We start from the raw sequence: 14795 nt of genomic DNA, 5'->3' as shown, positions 1-14795 counted from the left end.
ATTTAGTTTGCTTACCACACAAAACTAGAAGGCCTAATCAGTGATTGAGACAAGCAGCTTCGGAGCGGGGGGTGGCTAATTGGGCTTAAGCCCCGAATGTTTTGTCAAAAATCTTTGTGAATCCGCTGTTGTAACACTTGAGTTAAGTGACTGTATTGCTGGCTAGCTAGCGAATTAACATTAGTTGTTATTAAGAGAAATTAGTTGCTAATAGAGATGGGCGGATTATTTGTCATGTTCACGGGTGGTAGGGGGGTTGGGCACTCTTAAAATCTAAACACACAGCTTGTATCAAAGGCTAAATTATATCAGCGCATGTTTTACAGCTAATCTTGGCACATTAATGGGATAGGAAGAGACTAATTTAGAAATATTGTGATAAAGATCAGAAAGACATGAGAGTTTATTTCCTCCTCCTGATGACAACAATTCCAAGTACAGGTGCATCAATATCACTGGAAAAGTGATCCCACATAATTTAATTAAAAAAAGTAAATCTTTAATATATTCTTCATTCATTACATAAAATGTTAAATATTTCAAGCCTTTTATTGTTTTAATCTTGATGATAAGGTCTTACAGCTCATGTAAATCAAAACTCCAGTACAAATGTATTAGAATTTTAGAACAAATAATTTTTTATACGACCTGACAAGATCTCTAATCAACTCAAAACTAAAAAAAGTATTTAATCTGTCATTCTTGTTCTGGTGGTGCAGCACAATGACCTTTTCCTTAATATACAAAATTTGAGATACGCCTGTAATAATGTAATAAACATATTAGTATTTACATAATTAAAGGAATTGTTATGGTGAACAGTAATAATGAATAAATAGTAGCAGCAGAGTATTGCTAATTAAATGAATATCACTGTCCGCAATTCTATATGTAAGCTTTTTGGACAACGCATCATTATTTTACTGTAACATATTACACAATATCATCTTTAATGCAGAAATTCTGAAAAAAAGGACACATATTTAATAAGACACACCAAATTCCAATTTTACCTATGTAGGCTAATTTAAAAATAGTCAGATAATGGTTGCCTCTTTTCAGTTGCCAGGGGTGAAAATGAGTCATCCTTAACATTTTTGGTGTTTTGGATTCATTACAGCTGGAGAACAGATGATGTTGTCGTGTTGGCCCCTTCTAACCAGGACCTTCAGCATGCACTGGGACGGTTTGCAGCCGAGTGTGAAGCGGTGGGGATGAAAATCAGTACCTCCAAATCCGAGGCCATGGTCCTCAGTCGGAAAAGGGTGGCTTGCCCACTTCAGGTTGGTGGAGAGTGCCTGCCTCAAGTGGAGGAGTTTAAGTATCTAGGGGTCTTGTGAGGTGAGTGAGGGAAGGATGGAACGGGAGATTCTGCAGTAATGCAGTCAATGTATCGGTCTCTCGTGGTGAAGAAAGAGCTGAGCCGCAAGGCGAAGCTCTCGATTTACCAGTCAATCTACGTTCCTACTCTCACCTATGGTCATGAGCTTTGGGTCATGACCGAAAGGACAAGATCCCGGATACAGACGGCCGAAATGAGCTTTCTCCGCAGGGTGGCTGGGCGATCCCTTAGAGATAGGGTGAGAAGCTCGGTCACCCGGGAGGAGCTCAGAGTAGAGCCGCTGCTCCTCCACATCGAGAGGGGTCAGCTGAGGTGGCTTGGGCATCTTTTTCGGATGCCTCCGGAACGCCTTCCTGGGAAGGTGTTCCGGTCCCGTCCCACCGGGAGGAGACCCCGGGGAAGACCTAGGACACGCTGGAGGGACTATGTCTCCCGGCTGGCCTGGGAATGCCTCGGTGTCCCCCCGGAAGAGCTAGAGGAAGTGTCTGGGGAGAGCGAAGTCTGGGCATCCCTGCTTAGACTGCTGCCCCCGCGACCCGGCCCCGGATAAGCGGAAGAAGATGGATGGATGGAAGGATGGATATATTTACTGAGTAACTATACTAATTTTCCTCAGATAGTGTATAGAGTTTTAGGCATTCTATTTGCATTTAGCTGACGTAATTGGGAGGGAAAACTCCACTGGGGGAACATGCCCCCAGACCCCTGGTGACAAGACAGTACATAGGTATGATGCCAGTGACCTGCCAGTGTGGTGTGGAAAACAATGTTACCCTCAACGTCAGTATAACAAAGAAGCTTATTCTGGATTACAGAAAAGGGGCAAGAAAAAAGCAAAAACAAAGCCAAGCTACTTGAATGTTTGTGCCAGGAGTGGCATAAAGTCACCCAACAGCAATGTGACATACTGGTGGAGAGCATGCCAAGACGCATGAAATCTGTGATAAAAAATCTGGGTTATTCCAGCAAATATTGATTTAAGTTCAAACATCAGTATTTTGTTGTTGATAAATGAATATAAATATGTTTTCTTTGCATTATTTGTTACCCTCAATGTCAGTACAACAAAGGAGCTTATTCTGGATTCCAGAAAAGGGGCAAGAAAAAAAGCAAGACACTGGAAAAGGTAGAGAGCTCAAGTTCCTTGGTGTCAACATCACCAACATGATCCACACACACTGAGACAGTTGCCAAGAGAGCAGGTCAGAGCTTATTTCCACTTAGCAGGCTGAAAATATTCTGCATAGATCCTCAAGAAGTTCTATTTTTACATCATTGGAAGCATTTTGACGGACTGCATAATGCCGTATTTCAACTGTCCTGCCTTCGGTTGGAGGATGCTGAGAACAACATTGTCTGGGTAATCTGAACTGCACTGTGGCCCAGCTTCCTGTTATGCAAGATCTCTACACTAGGTGGTGTCAAATAGTCAAAAAATGTAAATAGTCAAGCCAAGCAAGCCCTCCTTGGGACTGACAACCATTCCATGGTAATACATTTTTACTGACCTGGACACCTGATTTAATTTGTGAACTTATTATCAGTGCCTTGATTAGGTGAATCAGATGTGCTAGTTCAGGCGACTTGTAATGCTCTTGTAATTAACCTTTCTTCCACTTGGTGGACAAATCCCATGTGAAACAAGCTAAACGTTTAACCTTTTACGTCTGTCTCACGTTCAGAGGAAAAACAGTTACCCTCGATGCTACATTATGCACTGTTTTAGATAGCAATGAGTCGGCGGACCAGCGGCGGTCCTCCAGAGACAGTAGAAGCGTCAGAATGTCTTAATCGCAAACACGTTTGCCGGCTCACTGCCAGCGGCAGCCGCCTTCCTACCGCCTTTGTTCTGCGGCCAGCCCGTGGGCCAACCGCCATTCCACCGCCGTTATACAGAAGGCGGACCTTCCGCGGCAAACGCTATTTTCGAGCGATCTGCCGCTTTTATATATATATAATATTTATAGCATGCAGTTTTTCGAGAATAATGATTGATCAAACCAGACAAATTTCCATTTGGTGTTTTAATTCCACATTTCAAAGTACAGTAACTGTCATTCAAACAAGATCAGATCACTGAAATAAATAACAGGCAGAAAAAAAGATACATATAAATACACACTACAGAACATGCAGGTTTCCAATTACATTTTGGTTAAAAATAATAATAAACAGCCATACAAGCAAATTATTACACAAACACAATAATTGTTAATAATATAAAGAGGTCAGCTCTGGGATGAAAATAATTACCAGTAAACACAAGTAATGAGGATATTTGGTACCAATGAATGTGCAGGATACCAAATAAATCAAGGTATAACATCACATTTTCAAGCCATTTCTAACAATAGGAAAAGCGGTAATAATTTAGAGTAAAGCTCTAGAGTAGAATAGACCATTATAATGGCATTGCTGACCTGGAGCACAAGATTTACACTGTGCTGCAATAAGATCTGTGTCTCTTGTATCTGTGATAAACAAAACGTGACAAAAATACAGAGGTAAAAACAGTAGTAGAACAGACCATTATAACTGCAATGCTGACCTGTGGCACAAGGATTTACAAGCTATATTTAACAATAGAATACCAGTTAAGCACTGCGACGGAAAGAAAAATGCTGATGTTAAAAACATAGTAAGTAGAATATTTGGTACCAGGTAATGTGCAATATCAAGTATCAGAGGTATGAAATAGTATTTCCAAGCTATTATTAATAGAATAACAGTTAAGCACACTGACGGAATGAAAGTAGTATTTTGGTACTAGTTAATGTGCAATATCAAGTAACAGGTATGAAATAGGATTTACAAACTATAATAGAATCGTTAAGCACTGACGGAATGAAATAAGCCAATACTAAAGTTAAAATACAAAAAAAATAAAAATCCACAGTGAACAGGGAAGATATGTTGAGTGTAGTCTGGCACTTCTGGCTTCTTGATGTTACTGACTGCAGGATAAAGAAAGTGTTCCAGTTCAGTGATGCTGGGGTGTCAGTAGTCAGCCTAGGTTTAAGGGGTCGGCTGTGAGTCCCTCTCAGCTGTGCGGCGCCTTTTTCTGCCTTCACGGTCAGATGCTCCTTTCAGGTAACGCACCTACGGGGGTTCCCAGAATAAAAGAATAAAGTAGTCAGTCCTGGTCCCTCAAATACTAAACTATGACATTTATATCTAGGTCTACTACATGTACAGGTATTAAACTAACAACCACAGGTGTTGTTTGCAAGTTGTACCCGATTGCCCAATGAGAGCAAACGTCTTCAACATTGTCCCTACTTGCTTCACCAGCTCTTGAAGTGAGCCGCTGTCATCCGAAGCTACAAAATGAAAGGCATATGGTAATTCTGAACCTACATTACACACAAAAACGTTAAATGTAAGAATGAGTGCACATTCTCACCTGTTTGTGCATTGCATTCCCTCAGGGCTTAATTGGTTCTCCTCCCTCAGGGCTTGGTTTTCATTCTGGAGTCTCTGGAAATCAACATAGAAAATAAAAAAACAACTACTAAAGGCAATATTTTCAATACTGTTAAAACACTGGACAATAAGACATAGGCCTAGAATATACCTTCATAGCTGAATACTTTGTGTTGTACACGAGATACCAGGGGCGTCCAAGGGCCAATAACAAAGCGATTACTTTCTCCTATTGATAATCATTGACGTAAAAATATGTTTCAAGTAATTGCATACATTTAATGAATTGGATTTAAATGTAAAACTTAGTTTAGCGCAACGTATTACATACCTTCAGCGTTTTCACCCATATGCTGCCAGGGTAAATTTGCTGCTGGGGGCGTAAAGCTTAGTACTTGACGAGCTGGGGGAACAAACATAACAGCTTTAAGTTCACTGCAGAGATTGCATATTCAGTAATGAACCAATAATTGAACTGTGCAAAGCTAATGGAATGTACAACACACCTCGACACATTTTATCCAGAAAGTCAAGTGCCCTAATGAAAAACAGAATATGCATAAAAGGATTCCTAATCTTAAATAGAAGCAATAGTTTCCAAGACAAAAAACGTCAAGTGAATGTCCTGTTTGTCCCTTTCAACTCTTTTCAATCAGATTTTCCTTTTGGCCCAGTAACTAGACATTGTGACTAAAAATGCATTTACCTTTAAAGCCAAAACGATTGACCAACAGTAGGTCTCTTGGGTGAAGATAACCGGTTATGCTCTGGCCAAGGTATCTGCAAGAAAACGTGAACAAAACCGGATTGTTAACGTTAGGAATATACAGTAGCTATGCTGTGGGGGGGAAACATTATCAGCCAAATGTGGAACAGAGAAATGGTTAAAAAATCAAATGTATTCATTGAGTGTTGTGATTCAAGTGAACACAGAATTTTCCTCAAACATAAAAGTACAGCGAATTAGAAATCACAATCGCCTTAAATCCAGTACAGTAGCAACACAGCACAAAACTTGCTAGCCACCGTGTGTACTGTAACAAAGGCAAAACAGCATGTGCTAGCTAACACTTACTAACCACTCTAGCTACTGGACTAGCAGCATACTTGTTCAGGCAAACAAAATAATTTAAACAACATATATACATCGTTATTTTTGTAAGAAAACACTAAAAGTTTAACTTAGTGTTGCTAGATGTAAAGCTTTTGCTACCTATAGCTCGTTAAAATTCTACATGTACTAGCAACACTGCGTAAACAAGGCTACTTTAGCTAGTTAGGCAAGAACAAAGATGACTACACATTTTAAATATATAAACTAAAAACAATGTAAACATAATATTGCGTTACACAAAAAGGAAACATGTACTTACTTAAAGGATGGTAGTCGATGACTTTGCTAGCTAGCAAACTGCAGGCTGTAGTAACTCGCGATTGAGCGAGGAACTGATGCGAATGTGTGTCCAAACCAACATGGCTGGTCGATTTTGAGAGTAAACTTGTATTTAAAAGCGGCTTGCCGCCAGACGGACGCGGTCCATTAGGCCGAGGCGACCGCCAGAGAAAATGAAGCAGTCAGACCTCCGGCGGCATCTCGCAAGAAATGGGAGTAACGTATTCGGCGGCAAACGTTTCATCCCCGCCAGCAGGACGCACCGATAGCCGACAGTTTAGGGCCGGCGGCAAAAAAAAAAGAAGACGTGCGGATATTTTTTGCTATCTGGGTAGTAGGATTTTTCTCTCAACAGACATGCCTGGCGGACACAGCCAAGCTCTATGGTTATTCACTTGCGATTTGCTGTTGTTATAGGACACATTTGCAACATAGTCTTTCTTTAATTCACATAGAAGAAAGGTTCCATAATGTTTTAGACTGAAACACTGACTTGATCATGTCTCAAACAGATAACCACCAATCACAATCCAAATCGAAACGAGGTCGCAGTGTGCAGCAGGTCGTTGTAGAAGAGGGACGCATTCCTCTCTCTTACTATAGATTACAACAGGTCATATTTATTTTGTCTTATAGACCAATGATTTGTTTGCAAGTTTGGACATTTCATATACGACAACGCATATGATCACTCATAAGAGGCATGACTTCAATAGGTGACTGAAGTCTTTGGACAATCGTCGCCAAGTCAAATGGCCCATTGTACTTTTTCTGTCTGATAACTCTACCCAGGACCTGATCCACAACAATACACAACAGGTCCTTGTTCCAAAGATCTGCACTCACAAATGTAACCAAACTTGTTCAACCCAAGGACACAGAATGGGATGCCTTTAAAAACTTTGAATCTTGTATTTGTGTACTGCAGGAATTTCCAAAGTAAAGGGCACTGTGTGAAAATATATGATGGAGCATGAAGAGAGAAATAATACCTCTGATAGTACCAAAAAAATGAAAACATTTTAACAATGATTAACAACAACTTGGCAAAAACAGGATTGCATCATAAAACCACTGCGTGACTTTGCAGAAATAATATCCAAATGTCAATGAAAGGTAAGGAGCTGGAGGGATTTCCTTTTGAACCGGGTTAGGTTGTAGCAGAAATGAAACAATTTGAAGTTCTGCTGTAAACCTTTGTCTCATGAAATGACCAACAGGTCACAAAGCACTACATCAGAAGCTAGAGAGCACATCAGTTACAGAATGTACTTTAAGACTTCAAGGCACTTCACTCTAAATTCTATACATCAGTCGTCATGGAAACCAAGGTTGTTGATGCATGATTTCAAAGTGATTGTGATGTCATAAATGAACCAATAGAATAAGAAGGTTGTAACTTGTGTAGTAGGAAAAAGCGATACATTTCCTTGAATGACTTGGTGTTGGTGAGTAGATTGGTCTTAATATCCCTTATTTGGTACAATAACAATATGGGCTACTTTTATTCTAGAGGTATAGCAGGTTATAGCACTATAATACAGTCCATGTTAAGCTTTTTTAACTGTACAATTACAAATGACATTTAGTTAAGACACTGTGTGTCATGGTTATGTGGAGGATGATACTCTATGGTTAATTTTTGTATCTTATAGCGTTAAACTAGCCAAGAACCAATCAGAGCATTTGTGGGTGTGGCAAAAATCAATGAAGATCATTGTCAGGTTCAGGTCAATACAATGACAATGACACTTTGTAAGTGAATCACAAAATGAATGCCAAATGGTGGTCATTAGACAGGACATTAGTTGAGAGATGGGTGATTCTGGTTTACAAAAGCTCAAATTTATATCCGGTTATCTGACAGTTGGATAAGTAAAGTAAGCAAATAGAAGATTTGTTTGACTACAAACCATAAAACAAAATGTGAAATGTGATGCTGTGCCATTGATAAGGTAACAGAGGCCCTATGGCCATCGGACAAATTAGCATACAGCCAATCAGATGGCCCAGATCCATCAAGCTAGGTAGGAGACATGGTTAAAGACAGATCACAGATGTTTTTCTCATGTTTTATAACAGGAGTGATGTGATGTGACCTGTTGCTTGAAAGTTTGACTGGACTTATGGATAAAACTATGGAAAGAAATACGCTAACTGCTATTACAAGCTGCAACAACCCCCTCCACCAAGATATGGAGAGCAAGATCCTGAGATTGAGACAAGTGCTCCATCAGATGGAGGAGGAGAAAGTAGCCGATGCTGAACGAGCCCAAGAGGCAATGGAGATCCTCAAGGAGAGATGTCGGAAGAAGATACAATTAGAGATGGGGAAAAGGAAAGATCTAGAAAGAGAGAAAGAGATGGCAAAAGAAGGAGAACTGGAGAAATGTCGCAAGATGGCCAGAAAGATTGAGTATGCATTAAGGCAGAGGATGGAGAAAGAGTATGAGGAGAAAATGAAAGAGGCCCTGCTTGAAAGAGAAAACAAGAAGAAAACTGAGATGGAAGATTTCAGGAATCAAATCAAGAGAGAGGTTAAACTGAGGACAGACTGGATGAACAAAGCCTTTAGGGAAGGGCATGCCCAGTTTGAGAAAATCAGAGATCAAGTAAGAAAAATGATAAAACACTAGTAGTAGTAGTAGTAGTAGTAGTAGTAGTAGTAGTAGTAGTCGTCGTCGTCGTCGTCGTCGTCGTCGTCGTCGTCGTAGTAGCAGCAGCAGCAGTAAAATAGAATCTGATGTGGTGGCCTCAAAATGGACATTTGAATATTTGTTGATAAACCATGTCATTATTTTAATTACAGAAAGTGCCAGAGATTGAAATGGAGGCCCAGTTCCAGAAAGACATTACATCAGAGAGCAATGAGACTGGACAGCAGGACACAACATCTCAGAAAGAAAAGGCAAGGAAGAATATACTTTTGAGATTCTTGTACTTTTAGTACCGTTTCCTGTAAGTGGAACTTAGTAATAAAGGATTGTATAAGCTGTGTATAGGTTCTGTGTCATAGTTGCATTTTTAAGTAAAGGTTGTTAATGCTTGTTGTTTTTTTTAAGGATGATGACAAAGAGACATTTAAAAAACTAAGAAACAGAGAAATTGAAATGAGAAGACAACAAGGCTTTGATAGGCAGAGACAGACAGATAGGCAGGCAGAAGAGCAACAGAGAGAGATTGACCAAAAGAGAAAGATAAAGAGATTGGAGAATATTGGGGGAAAGAAGCAGCCCAAAATGAACACAAAAGAAAAGGAACAAAGGATGGAGGAGGTGAGACAGAGAGCCTTGGAGAGAACACGTCAAGGTGAGAAGGAGAACTACCTGGAGACAGTGCAGAGTGAAAAAGCCCTGAAGAGCTGGGATCCTGCCGTGTCTGTGCCAGTGCCACGGCTCATTAACTGCAAGCCAAGACCCAAAGCTGACATAGAACTTGACTGCTGCCTTCACAATGAGGACCTGAGCAGTGACCCCATCCAACACCAAGCTCATGAGCCTGAGATCATTCCTGAGTGGGAGATCCTAGACATTGAAATGGATGAGAATGAGAGTGTGGATGTGGAGGTGACCTACAAAGGTAGAATCATCCCTTACATTGAGATACAGGAGGCTAAGCACAGGCTCTTCGAACAGGAAGAGGAGGTGAAACGCAAGGCCCCAGAAGAGTCCTTCGAAGCCCAGCAGAGTAAGCATTTGGCACAGCTGCAGAGCAACCCGAAGAAGTTCCTCATGGCAGAAGAGGAAGAAGAGGGGACCAGTGAGCTTCCAGCGGGATTCAACTGTTCCTCCCCCCTCAGTAATAAAGAAAGACAACCAAGTTTCCAGCAGGAGAGAAAAAACCTCACAAAGGAAGAGGTTCACCAACCTCCCAAGAAGAATAAAAGCAAGCGCCGACAACTGATTGGCTGGATTAATGGGATGGTTAAGGAGAAATATCAGCAGGGAATTGAACGCACCTACTACAATGAGGAGCACAAAGGAGACAAGGAAGTGTACAGCTGGTGTCTGGGAGACTATGTTACAGTGAACCGTGCAGAGTGGGAAGATAAGAAGAGGACCAAGCTCATGAAGGCCGAAGCACAGCGAAGGAAGGCTGAGTGCCAGTGGTTGGAGTGGGAGAAGTCAAAAGGGGAAAAGAAACAGATTAAGAAGATGCAGAGAGGACCAAAGGCTATTGAAGATGGGGGAAAAAACATCAAGAGTGTTGTTGATATTATTTCTTCAAAAATAGGTATATTTCTATTTTGTTTCACGTCCAAATAGTCACATGGACTGATGTAATATCATGGGTTTTTACTTCAGCTAAATGTGTATGCATTCTAGTTTACTGATTTAAATGGTTGTATTTTTCAGACCGGGTGTTTTAGAAGACTGACTGAACTCAACTCTTTTAGAAGACTGACTGAACTCAGCTCTCCTCAAAAAAAAGATCCTTGTAACCAAAATATGTTTTCTTTGTTTCTGTTACTTTTCCTTTCTCTTCATCCTACTCATTCTATTGTTGGTTTTCAGCACTCTTTTCATTATTAAAAGACCTACGTTGTTTTGTCACTGAGGCTTGGTTCTATATTCTGTCAGACAGGCTCGATGATTTACCTAATATGCTAAATATTGCTCTTTCACATGTGTTATGATTAGACTGAGGTATCATTGGCCTATGCCTTGGCTAAAATTGTATCTTATTAGCATGGTTTCTTATGTAAATGGAAACCATGTCATTTTATTTTCTCATTATTTATACAATTCACATGTTTCTCAAATGTTTTATCTCCTAAAGAGCAACCTTGGTCTGCTGAGAAAGCTACTGTTACATTTTAGTCATTATTTTGGGCCAGGTTATCATTGCAAAAAAGAGAATTGGTTCTGAATTGGCTTACCAGGTAAAATTCTCCATATTTATACGAGGGACTTAGAGTCACTGGATTTGTCTTCAAATTCCACAGAAATTAAATGTTTCTGCAGAATTAGGAAACATGAGCATTCTATACAACCTCGGGTAAACAGAAATGTACAACACAAATACATATTCAGGAGTTAAGGAGTTTTGTAGATGTTGATACTAAACTATAAACTGCGCTCATTATTCTGGGAAAGCTCTCCAGAGTACTATACTGGTCATTCAGTATGTTGTGTCAAAGGCAAAGTTAGTTAACTAGTTAGTTAATTAGTTCCTTTTCGTAGTCCTCCACTCGCTTAACAATCCTCCAACTCTCCTATAGTCATTGGTGTACAGCAGTGGTGTCGTTAGGCCTGGGTGTCCCGGGATGTAGCCCTGGATCACAAATTGACCAAAAAAACAAAAACATTCGGATCAAGTCATCTGTAATTCCAGTCGCGCATTATGACAATGTAGGCGTGTAGGCCGCTAGCATGTACATCAGCATTTTCCTCATGTTCATTCAAAACCCTGTACTTTCTGTCCCGGAGGGGGCGGGGTGGGGGCTAAACTCCATTTGTATTGTGATCATTGCAACGACTCTGATGGACAGAGTAAATGCCAGACAAGATTACAGAACCTAGTGATTGTTCTGGAAAAAGCTTTAAGTAGCCATTGAATCTGACCTTCTGTTGTCTATCTGTCAGGAAACAGAAGACCCAGACAATCAGATGTAGCTTGACATTCATATTCTGGTGATGTTGATCCATTTAGCTAGGCTGGACTGTAGTAAAGGCACCAGAGCAATCCACAAATACCATCCAGATATATGTCTTGGGCTTCTCCAAAACCATCCTGACATGTCTTGGGCTGCTCGAAAACCATCGTGACATGTCTCTGTTGATGAAACAGCCTCATTAACACATGTTGCTTTTAAGCACACTTCTGTGGGTCTGTTTCGGCATACGAGCATACCTGCTGGGGGAGAACAAGCATCAAATAATTAAATATCAAACTAACACAGCTAGGTCAAACTAAGAGAGCTAGGTAAGACAACCACACAACCCAGTAACAGTAACTACAGTTTTGAAGTAACGGCAGAGTTTTTCGTTAGATACTCTTTAAAAAGGCTTCAGAACATCAAGAGGGTGCCAAAATTCCTCCCAGTCAGTGGGAGAGACTGTTAAACATCTAATGGAAGCATTGAAATGTAGCACAAGTAATACATTTATAAATTAAATTATTTAAACAGGTGGGATAGGGTGTGGCATAACTTTGTTCATAAATTGCATCATTTTCTCTATTAAATGGGCACTGTGTGGAATATTCTGCCTCTAACATTTACAAGACTGAATTTGAAATAATGTCATGACATGTCCACTTCTCTTACCGAACAAGAACCACATGGAAAAACGTCTAGAAAGTTTCAATGAAGTGTCATGGTCGAGAAGCAGGACGCAAGGCACAGAGCAAGTAAAGGGATGCATCCTTTTAACACACAAAACTAACAAAAGGCACCGCAAACCACAAACTGAGCAAAACCACAACACAAATAATGACCCAAAAATGTAGGAATCCAAGGGCAACTTAAATAGGGTCCCCAATTAGATGACAAAACAGTGCAAGTAGTACCTCAAAGGTAATTAGAATAAAAAAATAACTATTCAGCATGACAAAAGAGTTGAAAAGAAAAGCTTTGAGTGAGGAAAAGAAGGGTCCAATTCTGGCTTTACTGGCAGAGGGATACAGTGAGCGTCAGGTTGCTTCCATCCTTAAAATGTCAAAGACGGCGGTTCATAAGAACAAGGTCAAGCAACAGACATTGGGGACAACAAAACTACAGAGTGGCAGAGGGCGAAAACGACTGCCCACTGACCGAGATGACCGTCAACTCAATCGAATGTCATTCAACAACCGTAGGATGACATCAAGTGACCTACAAAAAGAATGCCAAACAGCAGCTGGGCTGAAGTGCACAGCGATGAAGGTTCGAAACAGGCTCCTAAGGGCAGGGCTGAAGTTATGCAAAGCTAGAAAACAGGTTTTTTCCCAGCAGGACAATGCTCCATGCCACACAGTCAGGTCAATTAAGGTGTGGATGGAGGACCACCAGATCAAGACCCTGTCATGGCCTGCCCAATCTCCAGACCTGAACCCCATTGAAAACCTCTGGAATTTGATCAAGAGGAAGATGGATGGTCACAAGCCACGAAACAAAGCCAAGCTACTTGAATGTTTGTGCCAGGAGTGGCATAAAGTCACCCAACAGCAATGTGACATACTGGTGGAGAGCATGCCAAGACGCATGAAATCTGTGATAAAAAATCTGGGTTATTCCAGCAAATATTGATTTAAGTTCAAACATCAGTATTTTGTTGTTGATAAATGAATATAAATATGTTTTCTTTGCATTATTTGTTACCCTCAATGTCAGTACAACAAAGGAGCTTATTCTGGATTCCAGAAAAGGGGCAAGAAAAAAAGCAAGACACTGGAAAAGGTAGAGAGCTCAAGTTCCTTGGTGTCAACATCACCAACATGATCCACACACACTGAGACAGTTGCCAAGAGAGCAGGTCAGAGCTTATTTCCACTTAGCAGACTGAAAATATTCTGCATAGATCCTCAAGAAGTTCTATTTTTACATCATTGGAAGCATTTTGACGGACTGCATGTTGCCGTATTTCAACTGTCCTGCCTTCGGTTGGAGGATGCTGAGAACAACATTGTCTGGGTAATCTGAACTGCACTGTGGCCCAGCTTCCTGTTATGCAAGATCTCTACACTAGGTGGTGTCAAATAGTCAAAAAATGTAAATAGTCAAGCCACGCAAGCCCTCCTTGGGACTGACAACCATTCCATGGTAAAACATTTTTACTGACCTGGACACCTGATTTAATTTGTGAACTTATTATCAGTGCCTTGATTAGGTGAATCAGATGTGCTAGTTCAGGCGACTCTTAATGCTCTTGTAATTCACCTTTCTTCCACTTGGTGGACAAATCCCATGTGAAACAAGCTAAACGTTTAACCTTTTACGTCTGTCTCACGTTCAGAGGAAAAACAGTTACCCTCGATGCTACATTATGCACTGTTTTAGATAGCAATGAGTCGGTGGACCAGCGGCGGTCCTCCAGAGACAGTAGAAGCGTCAGAATGTCTTAATCGCAAACACGTTTGCCGGCTCACTGCCAGCGGCAGCCGCCTTCCTACCGCCTTTGTTCTGCGGCCAGCCCGTGGGCCAACCGCCATTCCACCGCCGTTATACAGAAGGCGGACCTTCCGCGGCAAACGCTATTTTCGAGAGATCTGCCGCTTTTATATATATAATATTTATAGCATGCAGTTTATCGAGAATAATGATTGATCAAACCAGACAAATTTCCATTTGGTGTTTTAATTCCACATTTCAAAGTACAGTAACTGTCATTCAAACAAGATCAGATCACTGAAATAAATAACAGGCAGAAAAAAAGATACATATAAATACACACTGCAGAACATGCAGGTTTCCAATTACATTTCGGTTAAAAATTATAATAAACAGCCATACAAGCAAATTATTACACAAACACAATAATTGTTAATAATATAAAGAGGTCAGCTCTGGGATGAAAATAATTACCAGTAAACACAAGTAATGAGGATATTTGGTACCAATGAATGTGCAGGATACCAAATAAATCGAGGTATAACATCACATTTTCAAGCCATTTCTAACAATAGGAAAAGTGGTAATAATTTAGAGTAAAGCTCTAG

General features: G+C 40.5%; 1 protein-coding gene and 1 long non-coding RNA gene across 3 annotated transcripts; one reads left to right on the top strand and one right to left on the bottom strand.

Annotated features, from left to right (window-relative positions):
- Nucleotides 1–4655: 4655 nt before the first annotated feature.
- On the bottom strand, nucleotides 4656–5137 carry LOC106023760. Its single transcript, XR_001197881.3, has 3 exons — nucleotides 5097–5137; nucleotides 4917–4994; nucleotides 4656–4819 (listed from the first exon to the last, which is right to left on the bottom strand). It is a non-coding gene; the product is annotated as an uncharacterized LOC106023760 (long non-coding RNA).
- A 1757-nt stretch (nucleotides 5138–6894) lies between these two features.
- LOC114839440 (trichohyalin-like) lies at nucleotides 6895–10686 on the top strand. Of its 2 annotated transcripts, none has more exons than XM_034292893.1 (5): nucleotides 6895–7274; nucleotides 8241–8770; nucleotides 8968–9066; nucleotides 9221–10391; nucleotides 10514–10686. In XM_034292893.1, the coding sequence occupies exons 2-5, from the start codon at nucleotides 8285–8287 to the stop codon at nucleotides 10525–10527; spliced, it is 1770 nt and encodes a 589-aa protein (XP_034148784.1). In that variant the 5' UTR covers nucleotides 6895–7274; nucleotides 8241–8284; the 3' UTR covers nucleotides 10528–10686. The 2 variants fall into 2 exon arrangements, with proteins under 2 accessions (XP_034148784.1, XP_034148783.1); XM_034292892.1 differs by lacking the exon at nucleotides 6895–7274 and adding an exon at nucleotides 7436–7606.
- The last annotated feature ends 4109 nt before the right edge of the window (nucleotides 10687–14795 follow it).

The sequence above is a fragment of the Esox lucius genome, chromosome 6, assembly GCF_011004845.1.
Source record: "Esox lucius isolate fEsoLuc1 chromosome 6, fEsoLuc1.pri, whole genome shotgun sequence".
NCBI lineage: Eukaryota > Metazoa > Chordata > Actinopteri > Esociformes > Esocidae > Esox > Esox lucius.
This window is presented reverse-complemented; position numbering and strand designations above follow the sequence as displayed.

Bases quoted from the DNA above. Each gene is read 5' to 3' on its own strand.
- LOC114839440 (XM_034292893.1), top strand. From the start codon at position 8,285: ATGGATAAAACTATGGAAAGAAATACGCTAACTGCTATTACAAGCTGC. The intron at 8,771-8,967 runs GTAAGAAAAATG...TTTTAATTACAG, and splicing joins TTGAGAAAATCAGAGATCAA to AAAGTGCCAGAGATTGAAAT. The intron at 9,067-9,220 runs GCAAGGAAGAAT...GTTTTTTTTAAG, and splicing joins CAACATCTCAGAAAGAAAAG to GATGATGACAAAGAGACATT.